Raw genomic sequence first — 27614 nt, forward strand, 5'->3', positions numbered from 1 at the left:
CCATCATGGAAGTTCCCAGCACCAGGTTTTATAATTGGGATGAGCTTTCTCAATAGGCAGAGGGAAGGAATGTGACTGATTCATCTTTTACTGTCTTAAATGTGTATAAGAAAATCACTTTATACTGACATGCTTCAATATTAAAATCAGCATTATAAACTAGGCATTGTAATCCCTAATTTTCATAGTAGAGAGTCAAGATTTAAATATTTACAAGAATTGCATTGATATAGATTTATGGTACTCCAGTTCAGTTCAGTTCAATTCAGTCACTCAGTCGTGTCCGACTCTGCAACCCCATGGACTGCAGCATGCCAGGTTTCCCTGTCCAGCACCAACTCCCGAAGCTTACTCAAATTCATGTCCATCAAGTTGGTGACACCATCCAACCATCTCATCCTCATAATCAGTCCTGAATATTCATGGGAAGGACAGATACTGAAGCTGAAACTCCAATACTTTGGGCACCTGATATGAAGAACTGACTCGCTGGGAAAGATTGAAGACAGGAGGAGAGGGGGATGACAAAGGATGAGATGGTACTCCAAATAAACATGAAATTTGGGTTGCAGGCTAAGAGAGCTTATGTCATACTACTCATGTCAGCTTCAGGAAAATGTGGTAGATTTCCAAAATCTAGCCCCTGCTCATCACAACTAGAGAAAGCCCATCTTCAGCAACAAAGACCCAGTACAGCCAAAAATAAATAAATAATTTGTTTTTAATCTCTCAAAGTATGTAAGAAAAAATCATCAACTGTGATTGGCTTTAGAAGTATGGACTAAGGATAGAGGGAGGTCTTTCACTAGTCACATTTTTCTCGTATTATTGAACATAAAAATACTATTTTTATAACTTGGAGAAAAGTAGTAAAACAAAGGGGATACAATCATATTCGTATTTTAGTTGATGAAAACAGGGCTATTAATCATTAATATCTAGCTAATTGTATATTCATTAAATTATTAACATAACTGTTCATTCGTATTGATTCCTGCTGATTGATAATAATAAATAATGGGCTGTAGTTAGTGTGATTCACCATTTAATAATTCATATAACTCACCCACTAGACACTTTCTCTATCTAGTGGTTCAAAGCCATTTGCTGACAGCATATATTAAAAATGTGTATGTTTATAAAATAAATGTGTAAAATTTGTAAGCATTCTGTAATCTATATAACTGTTAAATGGAAAATGTGGAGGCAATTGACCAATACATTCAAACAATAAAAAGTCCCTTTGAGAACAGGGATATTTTCTAACACATGGGAAGTCTGTGAGTCATTGGGTGTGGGGATTACCAGGTTTTGTGTATATATATATATATAAAACAAATGTGAGCTTAAATCAACTGAGACCAGTTAATCTTATCCTTAAGTAACAGAACATGACTATATCCAACTAATCTTCCAGAAACACACTGTATTCCAACGTCTAATTGAAATTATTTCTTCCAGCACTCAAATTCATTTTTCCCATTGAGAGAAATAGGCTATAATATTAATATAAAACAAAACCCCCAAGTAATTTAGAACAGTAGAATTAAACTTTCTACTGAGCCTCCTCCAGAACCTCAGAAGCTATGTTATGATGTAAGAAATTGAGATGAGTTTCAAAGTGTATAGTCATACTTCCCAAGGCTGTTCATCTGAGTTGAACCTGTAAAATAGCCTAGTGGCCATCACTTGATAAAGGGCATATGTAATCCAAAGTAATAGACTGTTTAAGAGCTTCAAATGAAAGTGGAAGAAAAAGCATAAAAGGTGAAAAGAAATTCACATGGTCAAGGTAAAAATACATAAACTACACGCCCAGCTTTGTGTCCAATGTGTCTCCTTTTCAGTTCAGTCTTGTCCGACTCTTTGCAACCCATAGAATGTAGCCTGCCAGTCTCCTCTGTTCATGGGATTTTCCAGGCAAGAATACTGGAGTGGGTTGCCATTTCCTTCTCCAGGGGATCTTCCTGAACCAGGAATCGAACCCAGGTCTCCCTCACTGAAGGTAGACTACCATCTGAGCCACCGGGGAAGCCCCCTTTTCCGTTAACAAATGTATAATAGTAAAAATCAAAGTGGTTTGGAAGTGCAGAGGTGAGCTCCACAGATGTCAAGGAAAAATTTAAGGATAAGTGAGGTCTGGAAGAAAGCACAGAAATTTATCCACCAAAATATTAATAAAACAATAATTTTTAAGCCCATCATATCTCCACAAGTTCTGTCTGTCTTGTTGATGCTTAAAACGTCTTCATTTCCCCATTTCGTTGTTTCCTGGAGTGAGGAGACTGACTGTTGTCCGGTAAACTCCCTTGTCCTCCTTATGCAACAAAGGAAATCTTGACATAAACACACAGCCACAGAACAAGTTAATTTTCTTATGCCTTAGGGTTGAGCTTCCTAAAGCACAGATCAGGTATTCCTCCTTCATTTTCTTTGGCTCTTATCAACAAAGCACTCTGGGACTCAGAAACTAAGGACAGAGACAGGGAGGAGGAGAGGAGGAGGAAGAAAGAGACAGTGCGAAGGAGAGGAAAGGAAAAAAGAGAAAAGAGAAAGAATGAATTCATCCACATCACCAGCATCACAAAGCACAGGTAAGATTTGCAACTATTCCTTTTCCTTCAGTCTTCCCTAGTGGCTCAGTGGTAAAGAATCTGCCTGCCAATGCAGGAGTCACAGGAGACATGGGTTCAATCTCAGGGCTGGGAAGACTGGAGGAGGAAATGGCAACCTACTCCAGTATTCTTGCCTGGAAAATCCCATGGATAGAGGAGCCTGGTGGGCTATGGTCCATGGGGTCGCAAAGAGTAGGACATGATTGAGCACACATGCACTTTGCTTTCATAGATTTTTCATGAAAGAGGTGATAAACATTCTGGGGACAGGACAATAAATTTAGGAATGAGTGAGGTCTGGAAGAAAGTGGAGAAATTTTATCCATCAAAATAAAACGATATTTTTAAAGCCCTTCGTATCTCTCCAAGGTCAGTTTGTTTTGTTGATACTTAAAATGTCATCATTTCTCCATTTTGTTGTCTCCTGGAGTGAGGAGACTGACTTGTTGCCCAGTAAATGCCAGTAGAGTAAGAGTGGAGAGACAGAGAATGAAAGAGAGGGAAATAAGAGAGGATGGTTAGAAGGCTAGATGTTCTTCTGGAGAGATTGCAGGAGACTGAGTTCAGAGAGAGCTACCAGACTACTACCTTTTCCATTCAGTGCTTCTCTAGGTGTGGTCCCCAGGCCAGCAGCATTCTCAGCTCCTGGAAACTTATGGGTTCTATACCAGCTCTACTGAATTTTTAATTCTGGAGGTGAGACCCCATGATCTGTTTTAGCCAACCCTTCCAATGATCTTGATGCATGCTGAAGTGTGGAATTACTCAGTATAGGTAATACAAGTGGAAGAAAATAAGCAGGGTCAAATATAAATTTCTTTTATCTCTTTTGTAGCTTTTTAGGGAAGATTGACCACGTGTATGTCTTTCTTTCTACAGAAAGAAGATGCTTCTCTTCCCAGCTGTTCTTTTGGGTCATTGCTGGCACTGCCATCCTGCTCCTGAGTGCCTGTTTTATCACCAGATGTGTTGGTGAGTTCTGAGGGTCACATTCAAGCTGCCTAGTGAACATTAGGAGTGACTTCTTCCTTGTTGACTGTGGGTTCTCTTCTCCCACAAAGGGTATTTCCACTTCCCTGGTGACTCAGATGGTAAAGAATCTGCCTGTGATGCAGGAGATGTGGGTACTATTCCTGGGTCAGGAAGAGCCCCTGGAGAGGGAACTGGCAACCCACTCCTGTATTCTTGCCTGGGAAATACCATGGACAGAGGAGCCTGGCAGGTTACAGACCATGGGGTTGCAAAGAGTCAGACACAACTGAGTGACTGATGCTTTCCCCCATATTTATCTCCAGGTTACTCCTCAAGCCAGAAACTCCAACCAGCATAAAACTGGTACTAAGTTTCAGTGACCTGTGAAACGTTCTTCATGGTACACACTTGTTATCTCCTTAGTGGCCCTGAGTCCACCCTCTCTGTAATCTCGTCATTAGTGTAAACCTCTCTGAGATCCTAGCCAGAGGCACAGGAAGTCACTTCTTGGAAAGAAGTGTTGAGAGGTTAGACTTGGCAAAAGAGAGAGTCTTAGGCAATTTGTATTGTTCTTGTGGGGCCTTCCCTGGTGGCTCAATGGTAAAGAATCTGCTGGCAATGCAGGAGACGTGGGTTGGATCCCTGTGTCGGGAAGATCCTCTGGAAAAGGGAATGGCTATCCACTCCATTCTTGCCTGAAGAATCCCATGGATTCTGGCAGGAGCCTGTCAGGCCATAGTCCATTGCAAAAAGCTGGACATGACTTAGCAACTAAACAACAGCAACAAAAGAGAGTCCAAACACATTTATTATATATATTTAACAGATCATGGTATCTGGTCCCATCACTTCATGGGAAATAGATGGGGAAACAGTGGAAGCAGTGTCAGACTTTATTTTTTTGGGCTTCAAAATCGCTGCAGATGGTGATTGCAGCCATGAAATTAAAAGATGCTTACTCCTTGGAAGGAAACTTATGACCAACCTAGATAGCATATTAAAAAGCAGAGGCATTACTTTGCCAACAAAGGTCCGTCTGGTCAAGGCTATGGGTTTTCCAGTGGTCATGTATGGATGTGAGAATTGGACTCTGAAGAAAGCTGAGTGCCGAAAAATTGATGCTTTTGAACTGTGGTGTTGGAGAAGACTCTTGAGAGTCCCTTGGACTGCAAGGAGATCCAACCAGTCCATTCTTTAGAGATCAGTCCTGGGTGTTCATTGGAAGGACTGATGCTGAAGCTGAAACTCCAATACTTTGGCCACCTCATGAGAAGAGTTGACTCATTGGAAAAGACCCTGACACTGGGAGGGATTGGGGGCAGGAGGAGAAGGGGACGACAGAGGATGAGATGGCTGGATGGCATCACCGACTTGAAAACTCCAGGAGTTTGTGAAGGACAGGGAGGCCCGGCGTGCTGCGATTCATGGGGTCGCAAAGAGTCGGACACGGCTGAGCAACTGAACTGAACTGAACTCACTGTTGAGTTTATTTTTCCAGATTATGCACACACTACTAGGAATACATCCAGGTAAAATATACAAGCTGCTAAATTGAATTTGGCAATTTATATGATCAGTGGCCATTCCAATAATTCATTCATTTAACGTTACTGAAACCAATCTTCTGCATTATCATCATCATGTTGTTAACGAAGTTCATTCAATAAATAGATAATTCATTTTCATCTTAGACTAGAACTTATTGCTTAGGACTTATCAAGCATATTGTACCATTAGTAAGACAGCTATATTTAGCTCCATAATTTCTACAGGTAAATTCATATGTGTGTCTTTCTTTGGTAAGAAATTGGCTGAGAAGTATATTTTGTTTGTGGAATCAAGGAAAACATTAACATTTCAAAAATATTTGTCTTTTAAAATGCATTCTACCAAGTAGGTGAGGAAAAAAGTTTTCTTCTACTCTTCTGTCTCAGCTAGGGCTTTGTTACAAGAAAAAAAAAACCATACAAATGTATTTAATGTGAGTTTCACATTTGTTTTCTTTGGGTCTTCGAACCTGAAATAAAGTACATTTATCTTCATAAATCAGGAAAAGCATGAAATGTGAATTCTCTCTTCTTTGAGTAAGCAAACCTCAGTTCCTATCCATGTTGAAGTAAAAGTACATAGTAAGGAAATATCATAACTGCTGGTACTTTTATAACTATAAAAAAAATCTAATGTATTTGTAAAAAATTTTAATTGGAGAATAATTGCTTTAAAATGTTATGCTGGTTTCTGCCATATGACACTGTGAATCAGCCATAAATATACATATGTCCCCTCCCTCTTGAGTCTCCCTTCCACCCCATCCCACCCCTCTAGCTTATCACAGCCAATGGGTTGAAATCCCTGCATCATACAGCAAATTCCCACTAGCAATCTATTTTATATATGGTAATGTATCTTTTTCTCAATTCATCCCACCCTCTCTCTCCCAGACTGTGTCCTCAAGCCTGTTCCCTATGTCTGCGTCTCTATTCCTGCCCTGCAGATAGGTTCATCAGTGTCAGATAAAATGTACTTTTACTAAAGTGAAAGTGAAGTCGCTTAGTTGTGTCCAACTCTTTGCAACCCCGTGGACTGTAGCCTACCAGGCTCCTCCATCCATGGGCTTCTCCAGGCAAGAATACTGGGGTGGGTTGCCATTTCCTTCTCCAGGGGAGCTTCCCGACCTAGGGATCGGTCCCAGGTCTCCCACACTGCAGGCAGATGCTTTACCCTCTGAGCCACCAGGGAAGCTTTTAGTAAGGGTGATGAATATTAGCTGTGCCCCTTTACTTTATAGTGACATATGGCATCTTACAACTATGTGATGAGAAAAAGTTCCAGCCACCTGGGGATTCCATGGAACTCTCCTGCTATAATGATGGATCAGGTATGTGTGCTGTGCTTAGTCGCTCAGTCATGTCTGACTCTTTGTGACCCTATGTAGTACACCAGGCTCTTCTGTCCATGGGGATTCTCCAAAATACTGGTGTGGGTTTCCATGCTCTCCTCCAGGGGATCTTCCCAACCCAGAGATCAAACCCAGATCTCCAACATTGCAGGTGGATTATTTACCATCTGAGCCACTAGGGAAGCCCAATGGGTCAGGTATAATAGACCTCAAACTTGAACGTCTAAATTTACATAGCAACATTTTCTGGCTTTAGATTGATTTGGGGATAAGTAAAATAATCAAGTTGGGTCCTGTTTTTCAAAAGCAAAATGCAAAATCTTGCCTGTACTGTCAAAGAATAATGAGAAGTTGGAAGACAAGAATAAAACTTTGAAAGTGCAATTTGTGTTCAAGCAGGAAACTTTGGGAACATTATAGCAAACCTTTAGAATAAATGTGAGGTGTATGGCTTAAGAGTCAGTCTAGAAGTTGAAGTGCTATTCCCAGAAGTGTGCTTTTTATTTTCATCCATCACCTGCTTCCAAAATGAAGTGAAGGAGAAAAAAAAATGTAGGAAGGAAACTTGAAAATATCTCAGAAATATGCTCCCTATACTCTTCCATATTGTCCTGGTCCAAGTCTTAGCAAAATGTTACTTGACTTCCTTCTCTGAGCTATAATTTCCTCACCATTCAATGAAGAGGGATTGGGCTATTTATTTTTAATAAACTTCATAGGCTGAAATTCTATAGTTTTAAGAACTGTAGGACAACTGGTTTGGAGATTCTGTTGAGGGTACATTGTTTGGAAAACATGAGAGACAGTTGCTGAGTGGTCACTCAGATAAAATGCATAATTTTTCTCTGAACTTGGAAGTCTATGAACAGATAATAAGGTCCCATGTCAATAGCATAACTAAGGAAGATTGTATATATCAGGGGTTCTCAATCTCTTTGGGGATAAGTAAAGTAATTGAGTTGAGTCCTGTTTTTCAAAAGTAAAATGCAAAATCTTGCCTGCCAGAGAATAATGAGAATTTGGTAAGAGGACAAGAATAAAATTTTGGAAGTGCAATTAGCATTCAAACAGGAAACTTTGGGGATGTTACAGCAAACCTTTAGAATAAATGTGTACCAGTCCAAAGACCAGTACCTCCTGTCAGATCAACAGGGGCATTAGATTAGAAATAAAGTGTACAATATAAATGCAGTGCACTTGAATCATCCTGAAACCAGCTTCCCCACCTGATCCGTGAAAAAATTGTCTTCCGCAAAACCTGTCCCTGGTGCCAAATGGTTGGAGACCACTTTTATATGGTTGTGTTAATATTTATTGGCACTGACATCTAGAAAGTAAGGATTATGTCTTGAAAGACAAGAACATTGCTGTTTGTGTTTGTTGACTGAGGAATTACCTAAAGTCTTGGATAGTAAGATGTGGAGCATGAACAAGGGGTTCCAAGGCTTCTGATTCTAAGTGAAGAACTTATCAGCTCAGAGGAAGGTTTCTATCATCTTACCCAGTTCATGTGAGACTCTCACAGAAACTTCTCTCCTTCCAGGTTCAGTCAAGAATTGCTGTCCATTGAAGTGGGTCCATTTTCAATCCAGCTGCTACTTCTTTTCTGTTAACACCATGTCCTGGGCAGCAAGTCTAAAAAACTGCTCGAGCATGGGCGCTCACCTGGTGGTTATCAACACGCAGGAGGAGCAGGTAGTTGAGTACAGCATCCTCCAGTGTCGTGAAACATCCTCCACAGGACCCACCTCCCTTTACCCTATACATGCTGTGTATAGTATTTGACCCACAATTTCTATGGGTCATGCTGTTCTCACCTTTTCTGGAAGTCATTACCAACTTTATTTTCTTTACTAGAAGAAACCAGGATAAAAAGAAATGTTCATGTTTAATTCCTTTATTAGGAAGGCAGGGGAAACAAAGGGCTGGGACTTCATTTTATTTACTATTTATTAATTTGCAATTATTATTACCTAAAAGATGATGCTGTGAAAGTGCTGCACTCAGTATGCCAGCAAATTTGGAAAACTCTGCAGTGGCCACAGGACTGGAAAAGGTCAGTTTTCATTCCAGTCCCAAAGAAAGGCGATGCTAAGGAATGCTCAAACTACTGCACAATTGCACTCATCTCACACGCTAGTAAAGTAACGCTCAAAATTCTCCAAGCCAGGCTTCAACAAAACATGAACCGTGAACTTCCAGATGTTCGAGCTGCATTTAGAAAAGGCAGAGGAACCAGAGATCAAATTGCCAACATCCATTGCATCATCAAAAAAGCAAGAGAGTTGCAAAAACACATCTATTTCTGCTTTACTGACTATGCCAAAGCCTTTGACTGTGTGGATCACAGTAAACTGTGGAAAATTCTTCAAGAGATGGATACCAGACCACCTGACCTGCCTCTTGAGAAACCTGTATGAAGGTCAGGAGGCAACAGTTAGACCTGGACATGGAACAACAGACTGGTTCCAAATAGGAAAAGGAGTATGTTAAGGCTGTATGTTGTTACCCTGCTTATTTAACTTATATGCAGAGCACATCATGAGAAACGCTGGGCTGGGTGAAGCACAAGCTGGAGTGAAAATTGCCAGGAGAAATATCAATAACCTCAGATATGCAGATGACACCACCCTTATGGCAGAAAGTGAAGAAGAACTAAAGAGCCTCTTGATGAAAGTGAAAGAGGAGAGTGAATAAGTTGGCTTAAAGCTCAACATTCAGAAAACCAACATCATGGCATCTGGTCCCATCACTTCATGGCAAATAGATGGGGAAACAGTGGAAACAGTGGCTGACTTTATTTTGGGGGGCTCCAAAATTACTGCAGATGGTGACTGCAGCCGTGAAATTAAAAGATGCTTACTCCTTAGAAAGAAAGTTAGGACCAACTTAGACAGCATATTAAAAAGCAGAGACATTACTTTGCCAACAAAGATCCATCTAGTCAAACCTATGGTTTTTCCAGTAGTCATGTATGGATATGAGAGTTGGACTATAAAGAAAGCTGAGAGCTAAAGAATTCATGCTTTTGAACTGTGGTGCTGGAGAAGACTCTTGAGAGTCCCTTGGACTGCAAGGAGATCCAACCAGTCCATCCTAAAGGAGATCAGTCCGGAATATTCATTGGAAGGACTGATGTTGAAGCTGAAACTCCAATACTTTGGCCACCTGATGCAAAGAGCTGACTCATTCCCTGATGTTGGGAAAGATAGAGGGCAGGAGGAGAAGGGGACGACAGAAGATGAGATGGTTGGACGGCATCACCAACTCAATGGACATGAGTTTGAGTAAACTCTGGAAGTTGGTGATGGACAGGGAAGCCTGGTGTGCTGCAGCCCATGGGGTCACAAAGAGTCGGACATGACTGAGTAACTTCACTGAACTGAATTATTACTTTATTTATTCATTTTTAGTTTGTATTTTGTATATTTTATTTTATTTTTATTCTTATTTTATTTATTTATTATTTTTATGGAGCATAATTGCGTTACAATGTTGTGTTAGTTTCTGCTGTACAACCAGATGAATCAGCCATATGTATACATGTATCCGCTCCCTCTTGAACCACCCTCCCACCCCTGTCCCACCCCTCTAGGTCATCACAGAGCACTGAGCTGAGCTCCCTGTGCTATATAGCAGCTTCCCACTAGCTATTTATTTTACACACGATGGGGTGCATATGGGGACCTCATTTTAGAATTACCAGTGTGTTTAGAAACATGTGGAAGAGGGTAAGCAGAAATTGTCCATTATATTTAAGCTAAGATTTATAATGTTTTGTGCTACCCATAACCATAGATAATCTTTGCATGAGTTATTGAGAAGCTTCTCTGTTGAAAGCTCCTTTTCACTGGCGTAATTTTATGTTATCTATGCTTTACCAAAATAAATCCTCTATAATCTTATCATTTCAGGCTCATTTTTCTATCATCTCCAGTCCAAATCCTACTTCTCTCTTAATAACAATTACCTTCAACATTTGTTTGGAATTGGAATAAATGATCTCCTCTTTTGTTGTGTGTGTCTTCCACAGGAATTCCTTCACCATGCAAAACCTAGAAACAAAGAGTTTTATATTGGACTGACAGACCAGGTGATTGAGGGTCAGTGGAAATGGGTAGATGGTACACCTCTCACAGAGTCTCTGAGGTAATTTCCTTCTTGTAGTAGAATTATTGGTTGTTGTTTAGTTGCTCAGTTGTGCCCAACTCTTTTGAGACCCCATGGGCTGTAGCCTGCCAGGTTCCTCTGTTCATGGGATTTTCCAAGCAAGAATACTGGAGCAAGTTGCCATTTCCTTCTTCAGGAAATCTTCCTGACCCAGGGATTGAACCTGTGTCTCCTTCATTGGCAGGTGGAGTCTTTACCACTGAGCCATCTGGGAAGCCCAGTAGAATTATAACACTAGCCCAAACTGTAAAGTTAGACCACTGTTGAGGAGAGTCCTCAGAACCTCCTTCTGGTCCAGGAGGTATATTCATGTCCATTCTTGGTGATATTAAATGCAAAAATAAAAAGAGCTGATATATAAGGCAGAAAAGAGAAGCACAAGGATCTGCTTCCTCCATCTCCTAGAATTACCTCAGAATAAAAAGGGAAATAATAGACAAAATGAGAAGAGGCTTAAAACTGAACACTAATTCATGGGAAATGCAGGGGAGGCAAAGAGTGGAATTTGGAGTCTTATGCCCCCAAACTGTAGTCAATGAGACAAAAACAATGATTTGAGAAAAACAACAGATTCTTTTCTTAGAGCTTTGAATTTTAAAAAATTAATTATTTTTGGCTACACTGGGTCTTTGTTGCTTTGTGAGGACTGACTCTAGATGCGGGGGCTACTCTTCATTTCAGTGCATGGACTTCTCATTGTGGTGGCTTCTCTTGTGGATGAGCGCAGGCTCCAGAGTGCGTGGACTTGGGTAGCTGTGGCCCACAGGCTGAGAAGTTGTGGGTCTCGAGCTCTAGAGGGCTTCGGCTCAGTAGTTGTCATGCACAGGCTTAGCTGCTCCGTGGCATGTGGAATCTTCCCAGATCATGGACTGAACCTGTGTTCCCTGCATTGGTAGGTGAATTCGTATACACCGCACCACAAGCGAAGTCTGAGCCAACAGATTCCTATGGACTAAAAGTAGGATGTTCTGACCCTTTAAAACATTGTTCTCTGGCCCCAGTGAAGTATGCACCTCAGTGAATACAAACTCTATAGGATAAGGGGAGCTAAACACGATGTGAGCTATGTATGTGAAGGAAACAAATCCACCAGGATATCCCTCTTTCCCCTAACGTCTCCGTTTTGGGTCTAAAGCCATGAGCGACCACAGCAGGATAGAAAGTCAGAAAGGTCCTATTTAACTTCACTATTCACAAACTCTATGACTTAGAGAAATGGTTTAGCTGTTCTGAGATTCTTTTGCTTCATCAACAAAGTGGGGATTATAATATCTCTTTCATAAAATTGTTGTAAAATCAAACACAAATGTATTTTGCCTAGTTTATAGGACTTCCCAGGTGGAGCTAATGGTAAGGAACCAACTTGCCCAATGCAGGAGAGGTAAGAGAGGTAGCTTCAGTCCCTGGGTCAGGAAAATGCCCTGCAGCAGGAAATGGCAACCCACTCCAGTGTTCTTGCCTGGAGAATCCCATGGACAGAGGAGCCTGGTGAGCTACATACAGTCCATAAGGTCACAAAGAGTCAGACATGAATAAAGCAACTTAGCATGCATGCGTAAGTCACCTTGCCTCATGTAAATCTCCCCTGTTGTTCTCTTTCAGCTTCTGGGATGCAGGGGAGCCCAACAACCTGATTACCTTGGAGGACTGCGCCACCATAAGGGACTCCTCAAATCCAAGGCAAAACTGGAATGATGTGCCCTGTTTCTCCAGTACGTTTCGGGTTTGCGAAATGCCAGAAAGAAAGATTTGAGAAAAGAAAAATCTTCAAGACACAAGGCACAACCCTAAAATGCATAAATGGAAAAAGAACAAGCGTAATCATAACCACACAACTCCAACATGAGAAAAGCAGGCATTGCACTTTTTTAGGACTTCATAAATATTTGTTGCTTTGATATAAATAAAAATAAGTCATTTTGAAGGTGTAATTCATGGTTATCAACTGAAGTGCATTTTTGTCTACATCGGTCTTGGGATTTCTCAGAATTTACCAAGCTTCTCTAGCAATGCTGCGAGAAGGACTATTCCTTTCTCCTTTTGGTATAAATGCTTCATTTATGAGTATTTATGTGAAAATACAGGGACACAAACAAGCACCAAATCCAGCAAAGAAGAGAATTTTGGAAAGTGTCTTAAACAGTTCAAATTCAGGCTCTGTGTCATGTCTTCTTTATAGTTCCTGAAAAATCTGTCTTCTTGATTTCATTCTGTTTTTTACCCCCTACCCAAGCATATTGCTTCACTGTGTTCTCCTCTATAATGAGTAGGAAACTTTTCAAGTCATGAACTTATTCCTGATTAAAAGACTGGTGTGAGGGATGGGGTGGGGAGGGAAGAGGGAGGGGGATTCAGGATGGGGAACACATGTACACCCATGGCGGATTCAAGTCAATGTATGTCAAAACCAATACAATGTTGTAAAGTAAAATAAATTAATATTTAAAAAAAATAAATAAAAGACTGGTGTGGACTTTCCAGTCAAAGGCATTTACTTTGCCTACTTATTAATAGAAAGGCCATGCTAACCTTTAGCTCCAAAAAGACTGTCATCCAGGGACTTCCCTGCTGGTCCAGTGGCTGGGACTTCACCTTCCAATGCAGAGGATTCAGGTTCAATCCCTGGTCAGGGAGCAGGAATCCCATATGCCTCATGGTCAACCAACCAAGACATAAAAAGCAGGAGCAATATAAATTATTCTAAGAGAACAATCAATTTCACCCTTTCCTGTCACAAGCCTGTCCATTTATTGCATAATAGTCTATCAGTGGTCTTCCCTGGTAGCTCAGCTGATAAAGAATCTACCAGCAAGAGACCCCGGTTCCATTCCTGGGTCAGGAAGTTCCCTGGAGAAGGCATAGGCTACTCACTCCAGTATTCTTGGGCTTCCCTGGTAGCTCAGATGGTAAAGAATCTGCCTGCAAATGCAGGAGATCTGGGTTTGATCCCTGGGTTGGGAAGATCCCCTGGAGGAGGGCATGGCAACCCACTCCAGTATTCTTACCTGGAGAATCCCCATGGACAGAGGGGCCTGGTGGGCCACAGTCCACGGGGTCATAAAGAGTTGTACACGACTGAACAACTAAGCACAGCACAGTCTGTCAGTACTGACAAGGTTATTCAAGAATATGTAAATGACACAGCAGCTTTTATAAGCATGTTTCTTGCACACAGCACCATAAATAGACCCTCAAAATCATACATTGGAATTAATGTATAATCATTGAATGGGAAAATTCAACTGAATAAACAAATATAGTATATTAGCTTTCTTTACAAATGTTTATTTCTCATAGGCGTGACAATCTGTGTTTTTGAAATCAATATTCCTTTAAAACAAAAGTCATGCAACCTGAAAGAAATTCAATAAATATATCTTCAACTTCCTAATTTCTTTTTTCATATCATAAACATCAAATGAGGAAACATTTAAAAATATGTGGAAATGTGTTTGTTCATGGCTTTGATACTTCAGATGGCTATAATATTTTAAATTTTGTTTTGATATTGAAAGACACATAAAAATATTAATGCATATATTTCACTATTTACAAGTTAAGTTATGCAACTAACAGTCTTCAAAGTTTGCCCAAAAAAAAGAATTGTTAAGATTTTATTAGAGTAAAGATCATTAGAACCTAAATTATTTATCAGAAAAATTCTTCTTTGAGAAGCAGATCATCCAATGGAAATTGTTTTTAAATATCATATTTTATAAATGGGGTTATATAAATACTTAGGCACCAGAAAACCCAAAAAGTCACAAAAAATAAAGAGTAATCAGTCATTCATATTCCCAAGACCATGTTCTCCAAATAAATCACTGTTACAATTTAAATACTATTACCACTTGGGCCCCTAATTTTAAAAAAAAAAAAACAAAAATCCCTTTACTACATCTTTTAAAAATGTTACGTATTTATTATTAAAAATTTTTACAGAGCAACAATTGTATAAAGATGAAAGCTAAAAAAAGAATTGAATTCCAAGTTGATATAGGTTAAGATTGATAGGAATCATACAGCAATGATGTATGAAATTTCAATTTAAATTTCTTTTAAAGTATGAATTTAATTTTACTTAAATTTACCAAACAAAAAAATTAAAGTGAAATTAAAGAATTTTTGAAATTTAAGAATTTTATAGGCCTTATGCTACTGCTGCTTAGCTGCTTCAGTTGTGTCCAACTCCATGCAACCCTAGGGACTGAAGCCTGCCCGGCTCCTCTGTGCATGGGATTCTCTAGGCAAGAGTATTGGAGTGGATTGCCATGCCCTCCTCCAGGTTATAGGCCTTATAGATAACCACAAAAATTTTTTTCCTAAAGGGTCCCTAACAGAAAAATAATAAGGAATCATGTAAAATGTTCTTCTTGCTCTTTTCTTTTTTAAATTGGAGGATAATTGCTTTACAATGTTGTGTTAGTCTCTGCTGTACAATAATATGAATCAGCTATACGTATATCCTCTCTCTTGAGCCTCTCTCCCACTCCCACACCCGTCCCACTCCTCTAGGTTGTCATAAGAGTACCCAGCTGAGCTCCCTGTGCTACCCAACAGCTTCCTACTAGATAACCACTTTACATATGGTAGTATAGATAGGTCAGCGCAAATCTCTCAATTTATCCCACCTTCTCCTTCCCCTTGCTGTGTCTACAAGTTCCTTCTCTATGTCTGCATCTCTATTCCTGCCCTGCAAATAGCTTCATCAGTACCATCCTCCTAGATTCCATATATATGCATTAAGATACAATATTTGTGTTTCTCTTTCTGACTTAACTTCTCTCCTCTTGTTCTTTCATTTCTTCCTCCTCCCAACCTGCTGTCCTCCTTTTCCTTTCTCAACAATATAGCCCCCAAATCATTCATTGGGTGGGGCAGGCTTAGGGAGCTTTTACATGTGCACATGTGGATGCATGCAAGGAGACATAACCATATGTGGATATACGTATAAGAAATCAGTAATCATAGTTACGCTGAAGGGGTATTTAGAGGTTCGGAGTGGAAGAGAGAGTCACCTTATACTTTTAATAATGTTTTTTACTGTTTGCCTTTTTAACACATATACATTACTTTTTCAAAGATAAAAAATGTTTAGATTTTCTTTTTAAAGACTTTCTTGATGTGGACCTTTTTTAAAAGTCTTATTGAATTTGTTACAATATTTCTTCTGTTCCACGGTTTGGTTTTTTGGCCATGAGTCATGGGAGATCTTACCTTCCCAACCAGGGATCAAACCGGCACCTACTGCATTGGAAGGTGAAGTCTTAACCACTGGACTGCCAGGGAAGTCTCCAAAAAGTGCTTAGGTTTTTTAAATGTTTCAGACTTCTAGGACATTCTATTACAATGTCCTTAAGAAAGTAGCATTTATTTTTATGAAATTACTATTAGCTGTTTTAAAAAAAATTGTGAAGACTATATATGAGAGGTGCCATGAGAATTGAGAATTGACTGAAAGGAACCAAGGGTGGAAACAGGGAGATCAATCAGAAGGCCATTATAATAATCCAGGTAAACAGATGTTTACTTGGTCCGGTGGAAGCCATGGAGAGAATGAAAAATGATCTGAATTGGGAGAAAAAGATTAGGGTATAGATGTAGACATAGATGTATAAAATTACAAAGAGGTCACATTTTATTGACAACTGAATCTTTAAATACAGTTTTATACAAATGAAGAATGGATAATATTAACTATACAAAGTCTATTTCAACAAGTTTTATAGATTAATGCTATGTAATTTATGGCAAACATGAAGTCCCTTGGTGCTTCTTCAGTTAAAAGCATCAGCTTTAAACACAGACATGTAAAGACATACACATACAGTCAATCAAACGCTAATATTCTGAAACTTAGAAAACCACTAATTTCAGAATAAATACTATTTTTTTTAAATACTATTTTTTTAATATAGTAGTAAGGAAGATGAAAATGTTAGTTTTTCAGTCATGCCCGACTCTTTGTGATCCCATGGACTGAAGCCCACCAGGCTCCTCTGTCCATGAAATTTTCCAGGCAAGTATACTGGAGTGGGTAGCCGTTCCCTTCTCCAGAGCATCTTCCTGACCCAGGGATCAAATACAGGTCCTCTGCATTGCAGGCAGATTCTTTACTATCTGAGCCACCAAGGAAGGTAGCTAAAAAATTGTCACTTGAAATTTTCTAGCTTGGATCCAGAAAACATCAGCAAAATAAAATGTTTTAGAAAGACCTCCATATTTTGTTGATGTTGGACAGGACTGCATCACAATTAAAACTACATATATCACAAAAGCACAACTTCAGGTTGTTAAAGCCATGACTTTCTTGCTAGTTCGAACTGTAACTTTATACTTCTAAATAAACGTGCTAACAATTTACATAAATGGATTGAAAATATGATTTTCTTCTGATTCAAATTAAAAATACAGAAACACTAATACAGTGTTACATGAATAATTAAGAACTATTATCTATCTGTTAGCCAAGAGGCCACAGCACCACCAGTAACTTTTCTGTAACACCAAAGGGAACACATTCCCCCTACTATGAAAGCTAGTTCTGGGCCACAGTCCTGTTTGCATCATAAACTAACTCTGTGAAGGTGAGCTCTTTGGCTTCCCAAAACTTTTGTTTCCTTAGCTATAGAATTAAAGGAGTTTGCTTAAGATGGCCTGTAAGGGACTTTTCCACTCAAAAATAAATTGTCAGCTTGAGACTCTTCACTATGGTAAGATTTTTAAAGTAGAGTAAATTTTTTAAAAGATAAATGAATATTTTTTTCTTGCTGGGAACCCAGGTCTACCACACTGCAGGTGGATTCTTTACCATCTGAGCCACCAAGGAAGCCCAAGAATACAGAAGTGAGTACCCTATCCCTTCTCCAGCAGATCTTCCCAACTTAGCAACCCAACCAGGGTCTCCTGCACTGCAGGCAGATTCTTTACCAACTGAGCTACCAGGGAAGCTCTTTCTTCCTGGGCAATACCATAATTCTAACTATTCTATACTGTTCTTCAGAAAATATTTTGCTCATGGAATTTCAATCTAATGACTGATACTATTAAAAAACCTGAAAACATAGTACCAGACAACAAAAATGCTGCTTAAAAACTTTAGAGTTTGTGATATTTAGGTTAAAAAAGTGATACACCACCACCAATTGGAATATCCCACCTTTGAACTTTAAGTTCTAAGAATCATCAGGGCAGAGGAAATGGTGACTTAAGAGTTTTCACCATTCAAGCTATTAAATATGTAATCAATACACACCAGTTGAAAAGTAAATACCCTGCCTGAAATACTATCAAGAAAGCAAAGTTAATGAAAACTGACTGTCACAGAAAAATATGATTCTTTCCACCAAAACACTACACAAAAATACATTATCTTGAATGAATGAAACAAAAAAATAAATAAGGCCATCATGACTGAAAACCGTCTATGATGGAAAATGTTTTCTCTGTTCCCACAATACATGTATGTTCTGCTTTAGTCACATTGCTTCTTGTTTTCTGTCCTCATCACAGGGCCCCCTTCGTAGGTTTTTAGTTGAATGCAGTTCCAGTTATCTTGCAAATCCAACTTGCCTTATGGTCACAAGGAAAATCATTCCAGGCCCATTTGTCTTTGTCGTTAACAAGAACAACACATATTTCTTTCTGATCATTGTTGGGTTCACGCTTGTGCCAGAATCTGAAATGAAAAAGTATATACACACGTGTATGTACATGTTGTGTGTGTATAGTAGAGGTCAGAGTACAAAGCAGAGAAAATGCCCCTAGTGAAACATTTACAGTTGCACTGTCCAGCAGAATCAGAGCAACTGACTAGCATAGAGGTTCCAGAACAGGCAGTGCTCTGTTCTGAGTAGGCATTCTTATACTGGCATTGCTGTTGTTTAGTTGCTTAGTCATGTCTGACTCTTTTGCTACCCAATGGACTATAGCCCGCAAGTCTTCTCTGTCCATGGGACTTCTCAGGCGAGAATACTGGAGTGGGTTGCCATTTCTTTTTCCAGGGGATCTTCCCAACCTAGGGATTGAACCTGCCATCTCCTGAATTGATAGGCGGATTCTTTACCACTGGGTCACCAGGGAAGCCCTACACTGATATACCCCACCCCAAAATGAATTCAGCTTGCTGTCTTCTTCCTACTTTTGCCTATAAGGCTATTTTACCCTAGTTGGTATACTCACACCATCTGTGGGTTAAATGGTGTCTTGTCCACCCAATGCCACTGGCCGTCAAGGTTCTCATTCCTAAGTCCCAGGAAATATGAAAATCGTCTATCCAAAAATTGAGTGATAAAGTTCTGCGTAAAAATGTGAATTTTTATAAGTATATTTGCATTTATCAGCTGATAACCATTATTTTAGGAAAAGAGGAAAGAGATCAAATAAACTACTAGTTAAACACAAAAGCATTGGTTAGATGTTTTCAGATCCTGCCTCTGACATTTATGGTGTGATGTTAGTAAGTGCTTTAATGTCACCAAACCCCAGTTTTCTCAGCTCCAAAAGGGACAATTCCACTACTTCAGAGGGTCACTGTGAAGATTAAATGAGATCAGCTTGCAAATTACTTAGCACAGTTCTTAATGGGATTGGATTTTTAGGAAATTTTATCCTTAAAATTGCCTTCATTAATTATTTGCATATTTCATTAAATTACACTTATTTCAAAGAGTTGCTGAACCTATAGCTGCAAAGCCATGGAAACAAAGTCCTCCAGGAAACCATGTTAACCAAGAATGGAGTAGAATCTGAATCTGGGTATATAGTATATGGAAATATATTGTGTGAGGAAATAAATTTCAGCTCAGAAATGACTTTACCTTGAGATTTCTTTTTTTAGAATAACAAACGTACATCTGAATTATCTGTCCTATTCTTTATCCTGAGAAGATATTTCAGTCCTGATTAACCATTCATTTATTTACTTAATCATCAAACACTTATCAAGGTCTATCTAAGTGGGCCTAGCACTGCACAGGCCATTGGAGATACAAACATGGATAAAGCATGGCTGTAGCCCTCTGCAAAGAAGGAGTCATTGGAAGAGGTGGAGTAGTGAACACTGAACTAAGTGCCCTGGTCATACAATGCACAAAATACCCTGAAAGTATCTCCAGATTAGAACAAGAAGGATGGAGTGGGGAAGGTGGTCAGGGTAGTTTTCTTGAGAAAATATCACATGAGTGAGATCTGGGAAGACCAGAAGATGTTGGCCACATGAAGAAAAATGCAAGAGGAAGAAAGTCTTTCCAGACAGATGGGAGAGACAAGCAAAGGCACAGAGGTGGAGCAGAGCTGAGAAATTCCTCTCTCTGCAGAGATTCAAACCAGCAGAGAAACTGACATGAGCCTCTCAGCATACCTGCTCAGCCCCTGTGCTGATGGTGGCCAGGTGACCTCCCATCCCAGAGCAGTGGCTTTCACTCTGAGCCCACGTCTTGTTGTCATTAAAAGGAAAATAGCAGTTGGACTGGAAGGCTCTCCAGCCCACAGGACAGCAATTCCAGGTGCCCCCTCATGTGAAAATCGAAAGGAAAATTAAGTCCAAGGGAGCATGCCATATGTAACAAATCGTATAGTTATTTTACTACCTAATATCCAATTAACAAGTAAGAGAAAAATACCAGGATTACCACAATCATTCTGTCCCCCCTATAAAAAAAAGGATCCTGAAAATTACATTTCTAAATAGCTCCTAAACGAAAGTATCTGAATCACATAATGACCATGAGAAAATTACAAGGTTTTCTCTTAGAAGACGTGATCATTTTTCAACATCCCTACATCTATTTACAACCATATTTGAAAGAGTTCTCATAACAAAGCTTTTGATGGGACATTTTATCTGAAGGAGGCAAAGAACCTGCTAAAATGCTCATGTAATGAGACTTCACAGAATAAAAAAGATAAAGACACTTTGGCAAAGTTTACATATTCTAGGAGGGAGCAGTGCTTATATATCTGAACCAAAAGAAAATGTTATGCTTTGGATGCCAAAAAAGCTTCATAAATGTTTTGTTTATATTCTCTGGTTAGTTATTCAACTGTTCACAATCATGAAAATAATTCTATCTCAATTTACTGATGTCTGCTCTTGTGCCAGATTTCATCTTGTGTTCTTTTCATCTCTCTCTTTATATAGTAATGTAGAAATGATATGCTTTAAATCAGGCTATGAATTTGAATGGAAATAAGGAAGAAATTATCTTCCAATCGCTGTACCTTTCAGTTCTGCTTTCTCTCTGATGCATATCACCTTTGGGTGCTGCTTTGGGAGCCTGAAGAACCCCGTTCCTTTCTTACAGGGTAGAATGTTGTGGTGAGTCACTGTGAAGGAGGAAAAAAATCTTAGTTTCCTTTTCCTGTATAACCACTTACTTTGGGGGCATACTGCACTAAGTAAATTTTCTTTTACCATAATAGTTAAGGTCCCCACCTTCTCTGTTCTTCCTATGCAGTTCCTTTGTTTCAGCTCCAGGTGAATTGGTTGAAAAGAATTGTTGAAAATTAATATTTTCATTATTATACATGTGTGTTAAGACATTTCAGTCGTGTCTGACTCTTTGCAACCCTATGGACTGAAGCCCGCCAGGCTCCTCTGTCTATGGGATTCTCCAGGCAAGAATACTCCAGTGGATTGCCATGCCCTCCTCCAGAGGATCTTCCTGACCCAGGAACTGAACCCGCATTTCTTAGGTCCTCTGCATTGGCAGGTGTGTTCTTTACCACTAGGGTCACCTGGGAAGCCCTTAGTGTCCATTTCATGCTTTATGGGGGTAGTTTTGCAAACCTTAATGTCCATGTGCTTTTAAACATGTTTTTCTATCAATATTTGTGCTTAGAGTGGAGATTTTGGTGACCACTGGTATTCTTCTGCAAAGTCCTACAAGTCTTACACACTAATCTTTTCAGTATTTTCACTTTGAAATATAACCAAGTATAATGAAGTGAAAAACATAAATGTACAGTTTATCAAATTATTATAAAGTGAACATTCCAACAACCCAGCTCAAAAATGCAACATTACCAATGCCCCAGGTGACCTTCACAGCCCAAACACAAATCCCTCACTTTCTCTTAAAGGTAATCATGCCATGGCTTTTAAAGCAATCTCTTCGTGCTTTACTTCATAATTCTACCACTTCATAACCTATCACAAAACCATATAGATCAGATTTGCCTGCTTCTGAACTTTTTATGAGTGAAATCATACTTTGGGTTCTGTCTTCTGCTCAGGGTTGTTTCTGAAATTTATCTATGTTGTTTCATGCAACCATAACTCGTCAGTTCTCATTGCTAAAAAGTGATCCATTATCTTAATGAACAAAAATGTATTTATCTTTTCTTCTTCTGTTAGATAGTTGCCTTGTTTCCAGTGTTTGGCTAGTATAAGCTCTGCACCTCTGAGCATTTTTGACCATGTATCCTTAGAGCACAGAAGCATGCATTTGTGTAAGGTCCATACACACGTATGCAACTGCTGGTAATAGGTTATACCTATTGCCAACTGTGGTTGGAGTAACCTTTTTCAAAGTGACTATACTGCTGTATGCAGTATAATCTGTATGCAGGTAAATAAGCAATAGTTAGAATCAGACATGGAACAACAGGCTGGTTCAAAAGGGAAAGAAGTACATCAAGGCTGTATACTGTCACCCTGCTTATTTAACTTATATGCAGAGTACATCATGAGAAATGCCAGGCTGGATGAAGCACAAGCTGGAATCAAGATTGCCAGGAGAAATATCAATAACCTCAGATATGCAGATGACACGATCCTTATGGCAGAAAGTGAAAGAAACTAAAGAATTTCAAGATGAAAGTGAAAGAGGAGCGTGAAAAAGCTGGCTTAAAACTTAACATTCAAAAAACAAAGATCATGGCATCTGATCCCATCACTTCATGGCAAATACATAGGGAAACAATGGAAACAATGAGAGACTTTATTTTGGGGGGCTCCCAAATCACTGTAGATGGTGACTGCAGCCCTGAAATTAAAAGACACTTACTCCTTGGAAGAAAAGCTATGACCAACCTAGACAGCATATTAAAAAGCAGAGACTACTTTGCCAATTTTGACTAATCAAAGTTATGGTTTTCCCAGTACTCAAGCATGGATGTGAGAGTTGAACTATAAAGAAAGCTGAGCACTGAAGAATTGATGCTTTTGAACTATGGTAATGAAAAAAACTCTTGAGAATCCCCTGGACTGCAAGGAGATCAAACAGTCCATCCTAAAGGGAATCAGTCCTGAATATTCATTGGAAGGACTGATGCTGAAACTGAAGCTCCAATACTTTGGCCACCTAATGGGAAGAACTGACTCCTTGAAAAAGATCCTGATGCTGGCAAAGATTGAAGGCAGGAGGAGAAGGGGATGACAGAGGATGAGATGGCTGGATGGCATCACCAGCTCGATGGACATGAGTTTGAACAAGCTCTGGGAGTTTGTGATGGACAAGGAAACCTGGCGTGCTGCAGCCCATGGGGTCACAAAGAGCCGGACACAACTAAGCCACCAAACTGAGTACCACTGTATACTCCCACCAGCAGAAATTCACTGAAGGTCTACTTGCTTTGCAGCATCATCAATACTTGCTACTGCCAGACTTTAATTATTACCATCCCCAAGTTTTCAGTGGTATCTCATTTGTATTTCTCTGAAAACTAATGAAGTTAAACACATTTTACATGTTTATCAGACATTTCATTTTTTTCTTTTCTATTGTGCCTGTTCAGGACCTAGCCCGTTTTTCTGTTGTCAGTATTTTTCCTATTGATTTGGAACAATGGTTTAAATATTCTATACTCTAATCCTTTATTAATTATATGCATTAAAACATATTCTCCTGTTTTCTGTTGTCATTCAGTGTTATTTTTGTTGAACAATAATTCTTACTTTAATGTAGTATACTTTGGTGACAGTCTCTTTAATGGCTAGCACATTTTGTGACATATTTAAGAAATCATTCTCTGTCTCAAGGTCATGAATATATTCTCCATGTTTTTTTTCTAAAACATTAATTTGCTTTCCTATTTTAATCAATTCTCTGCCTTATGTTGGTTTTTGAACATGATATGAGGCAGGAGAACAATTTCATTTTTTAATATGGATAATCAATCCTCTCTACTACAGTAACTGAACAAAACTGACTTCTCCCTAAACTCTGCAATATCCCCTTCTGTTCACTTTTTAATTAATTTTCATTGGAAGATAGTTGATTTATTCCCTTCAGTTTTATTTCGTTTATTGTTGTTTAGTCGCTCAGTCCTGTCCAACTCTTTATGACCCCATAGACTGTAGCCAGCCAGGCTGCTCTGTCCATGGGATTCTCCAGGCAAGAATACTGGAGTGGGTAGCCTGTTTTATATAGAGTTCATAAATACAGATCTGTAACAAAGCTCTCAACATTCTTTCTCTATTTGTTTATTCTTGCACCTATACTATATTACTTAATTTATAATAACTTCATACAATGTCTTGATATCAGAAAGAAGTCTTCCTGTTGTTCTTCTTTTCAAAGGCAGACTACAATCCATCTGAAATTTGAGGGTTTTTTCCTGGTTATTCTTTTCTAGAAAGATGCAGTCCTTGTTATCCTGGTCCAAAGTGAAGAATGATTTACTGTAATCTCCAACCTTCCAGTGTATAGGAACGGGTCTAAGTTCCATCGTTCATTCCCTGGCTCAAGGCTGCATCATCAAAAAACAGAAGGTCAAGTATGTAACTCTGAATATTAAATCCAAGCCCTGAGGGCTTTCTGGATTGGTATATTGGAGAAGGTCATGATAACAAAAGGTTTAGGGCAACTTTCTGAAAGTTTTTCGAGTGAATAATTCAAGGAGCGTTCCACTTGCTAATAACTTACCCACACAATTTGCAATAAAACAGGCACTTAGAAGTGACATGAAAAAAATAGCAATGGTCCAAGGGATCAGCTGGGAATGCTGGCCTCTTTCTACTAAAACAAAAAGAAAGATAAATAGGTTATCTTCTTCTCAGCCACAAGAACTAAGGGAACTAACACCACCAAGGAGAAAGCTTAGAATGAGATAATCCAAAATATTTTAGAACTGGAAGAGAGCTTAAAGATTTCCCCTGAATAAGTCAACTTTAGAGTTCACTGATAAATTAATTAATTAATTATATATATTTATTTGCAAATAAAATGTATTTCTTTGGGGGTTTTTGGGGGGATTAGGAACATGCTTTTTATTAACCAGGCTCAAAACCCCGAAATCTTTAAAAACTGATAATTGCAGTACATAAAAATCAAAGCTCCTTTATAAACAAATAATGTTAAAACACAAGGAACACATGGAAGAAAAATCTTGTCACAATGCTAATATCCAGACTGTATAAAGAATTTCAAAAACCAATTTGAAAACTGAGCAAAAATTTGAGCAGAAAATTTGCTGAAAGTATTTTGAAAATCCATTAAACAAACTAACAAACAGCGTGCTCAATCAGAGGCATGTAAACCAAAATATTACAGCATGGTTTTGTCATATATCAAATTTTTAAAAGTAAATTGAGAATATGGAGTGTGGCAAGGCCTACAGGAAATAAACACTCAGTGAGGAAATAAATGCCACTACTGAACTATAACCTAGAAAACCTTTTAGACAGATAAAGTTAGGAACACTTATCAAATTTTAAATGCATTACATTTGCCACAATTTAAATTCTAGAGATCAAGCCTATAGAAGCAATTAAACTTATTTCTATAAAATGATATTTACTGCAATAATTTTGGAAATTGAAAAAACAAAAAAACCTTGAAACCTAATACTTGTACGCGTATCATCAAAAGCAGAGACACTAAATTATGGTGAACTCATATGATGAAATTCTATAGAGCAATTAAAATAACCATGTATACAAGTATGCATTAACAGAAAGAAGTCTCCAAAACATATTGCTACATAAAAATGTGATTTTCAGTACCATTGTACATCATGAGCCCATTAAAATTTGGGTGGAAAAAAAAAAAAAAAAGAAAGTTTATGTATATCTCAAAAAAAAAAAAAAAAAAGTAAAATTTGGGTGGAGTGATGAGATGAAATGAAACATTAATTTCAAAATTAGGTATTTCTGCATTCATTCTATATATTTCTCAAAATTATTTTTAATGTTTTTACAGTATAAACCCATTTATGTGTCACTTAAGTAGAACTTGAGTATAAAAAGAAATAAAGTCAGAACCTCAGGTTCACTGCTGTCCCAGTCCATGTGTTTTCTGTATCTCTCTTCTCTATTTTTCCTTTAAACAATTTTCCCAAATTAGTTTCTTTCATCTTATTTTTTTATATACTTGGTGCTCTCTCTTGTCCCTGTATATGTTTTATAAAGAAGTTTCTAATACCCCAAATGTTTGAATCTATGTCCCTCCTCTTCACCAAAATCATTTTCACTTTCTTCAACTTCCTCCCCATCACCATCTTCAATCTTCATAACTACAACTATCATCAATTCATATTTTAAAATCTTAGTCATAATTAAATATGCTTCTTTAAAACTGAAAGGAGACAAATACTCACATTTATTTTGCGGTTCTTCTTGCCCCATTGTGTGTTAAATCTCTGGTGATTCAGCAGTGGAGAGAACCAGCAGCCTCAGCAGCCTCTTAATTTTTTCCCCACAGTTTATTTCTGTGGATAAAGAAATATATTCAGAAATTTTTGAGATTGAACATTAATCTTGCCTATTCTGGTAAGATCAGAAAGCTCTCGATATTAAAGACAGCTCAAAAGAAGAAGTCTTTCCAAACATGGGGGTTTCCTTTGATTCACTCTAGGATGGAGCAAAGAAAAAGGAAATTGAGAAAGCCGCACTCAAAAGCAGTAGAAATTTTCCTAAAATCGCTACGCCAGTATGTCATGTAGAATTTCTTAGTTTATTTTCACTTGTTCAAGCAAAAAATGTAGCCATACCCTAAAAGAATCATAACTTTACCTAATCAAAAGCAGAATAAACATTTCCTCAAGTTTCTTTTCCTGGATATTATATTTTCAAAGGTAGTTGTGTGCTTGAACAAAACTCTGCCCCGGAAATTTCTCTGAACTAAGTTGCATGCAAGATGGTAAAAGGTAATGTGAACAATGAGCAAAAGTTTTTAATCTGCACAGCGTATGTATGTAAAGACAAAAAACTTTTGCTGTAGAGTTGAGAAAAATGTTGTGGAGCTGTTGATTAAATTCCCAAGTATTCCAATGAGAGAAATTAAGCTTCTTTGCCCTATAGGGGCAAAGAAGAGGAAATGAGAAATTCTGTGGTAAAGAACACAATCTTCAACAGAGGTGAAATGTACTAAACTTGGTTAAGTTGCAAAGACTCCAAAACCAAGCTTAAATAACTTTTGTTGTTGTTCAGTCGCTCAGCCGTGTCCGACTCTTTCCGACCCCATGGACTGCAGCACGCCAGGCTACCCTGTCCTTCACCATCTTCCTGAGTTTGCTAAAATTCATGTCCAGTGAGTCAGTGATGCCATCCAATATCTCATCCTCTGTCATCCCCTTCTCCTCCTGCCTTTAATCTTTCCCAGCATCAGGGTCTTTTCTAAGGAGTCAGCTCTTTGCATCAAGTGGTCAAAGTACTGGAGCTTCAGCTTCAGCATCAATCTTTCCAATGAATATTCAGGATTGATTTCCTTAAGGATTGACTGTTTGATCTCCTTGCAGTCCAAGGGACTCTCAAGGATCTTCTCCAAAAAGACAATCTCTTTAACAAGTGGTGCTTGGAAAGCTGGTCAACCACTAGTAAAAGAATGAAACTAGGACACTTTCTAACACCATACACAAATATAAACTCAAAATGGATTAAAGATCAAACAGAAACTATAAAACTCCTAGAGGAAAACATAGGCAAAACACCCTCTGACATAAATCACAGCAGGATCCTCTATGACCCACCTCTCAGAGTAATGGAAATAAAAGCAAAAATAAACAAATGGGACCTA

At 38.6% G+C, this 27614-nt stretch overlaps 2 protein-coding genes across 4 annotated transcripts; one reads left to right on the forward strand and one right to left on the reverse strand.

Annotated features, from left to right (window-relative positions):
• Nucleotides 1-2332: 2332 nt before the first annotated feature.
• On the forward strand, nt 2333-12587 carry CLEC4E (C-type lectin domain family 4 member E). Of its 2 annotated transcripts, XM_043441611.1 has the most exons (6): nt 2333-2594; nt 3495-3587; nt 6376-6465; nt 8030-8181; nt 10520-10635; nt 12259-12587. In XM_043441611.1, exons 1-6 carry the CDS (start codon nt 2558-2560, stop codon nt 12407-12409), a joined length of 639 nt encoding a protein of 212 aa, XP_043297546.1. In that variant the 5' UTR covers nt 2333-2557; the 3' UTR covers nt 12410-12587. The 2 variants fall into 2 exon arrangements, with proteins under 2 accessions (XP_043297546.1, XP_043297547.1); XM_043441612.1 differs by lacking the exon at nt 6376-6465.
• Nucleotides 12588-17492: 4905 nt separating this feature from the next.
• Nucleotides 17493-26696, reverse strand: CLEC4D (C-type lectin domain family 4 member D). Of its 2 annotated transcripts, XM_043441571.1 has the most exons (7): nt 26612-26696; nt 26197-26307; nt 24525-24617; nt 20878-20982; nt 20018-20169; nt 18838-18953; nt 17493-18334 (listed from the first exon to the last, which is right to left on the reverse strand). In XM_043441571.1, the coding sequence occupies exons 2-7, from the start codon at nt 26222-26224 to the stop codon at nt 18187-18189; spliced, it is 642 nt and encodes a 213-aa protein (XP_043297506.1). In that variant the 5' UTR covers nt 26225-26307; nt 26612-26696; the 3' UTR covers nt 17493-18186. The 2 variants fall into 2 exon arrangements, with proteins under 2 accessions (XP_043297506.1, XP_043297507.1); XM_043441572.1 differs by lacking the exon at nt 26612-26696 and having other exon boundaries at nt 24525-24614; nt 26197-26388.
• Nucleotides 26697-27614: the final 918 nt, after the last annotated feature.

This window comes from Cervus canadensis, chromosome 21 (genome assembly GCF_019320065.1).
Source record: "Cervus canadensis isolate Bull #8, Minnesota chromosome 21, ASM1932006v1, whole genome shotgun sequence".
NCBI classification, from domain to species: domain Eukaryota; kingdom Metazoa; phylum Chordata; class Mammalia; order Artiodactyla; family Cervidae; genus Cervus; species Cervus canadensis.

Coding starts and splice junctions, on each gene's coding strand:
- CLEC4E (XM_043441611.1), top strand. CDS start 2,558: ATGAATTCATCCACATCACCAGCATCACAAAGCACAG. Junction 6,466..8,029: donor CTGCTATAATGATGGATCAG/GTATGTGTGCTG, acceptor CTCTCCTTCCAG/GTTCAGTCAAGAATTGCTGT. Junction 8,182..10,519: donor TCAACACGCAGGAGGAGCAG/GTAGTTGAGTAC, acceptor TGTCTTCCACAG/GAATTCCTTCACCATGCAAA.
- CLEC4D (XM_043441571.1), bottom strand. CDS start 26,224: ATGGGGCAAGAAGAACCGCAAAATAAAT. Junction 24,618..26,196: donor AGAAGAACCGCAAAATAAAT/GTGAGTATTTGT, acceptor TTTTTGTTTTAG/TAGAAAGAGGCCAGCATTCC. Junction 18,335..18,837: donor CCATTTAACCCACAGATGGT/GTGAGTATACCA, acceptor TTTTCATTTCAG/ATTCTGGCACAAGCGTGAAC.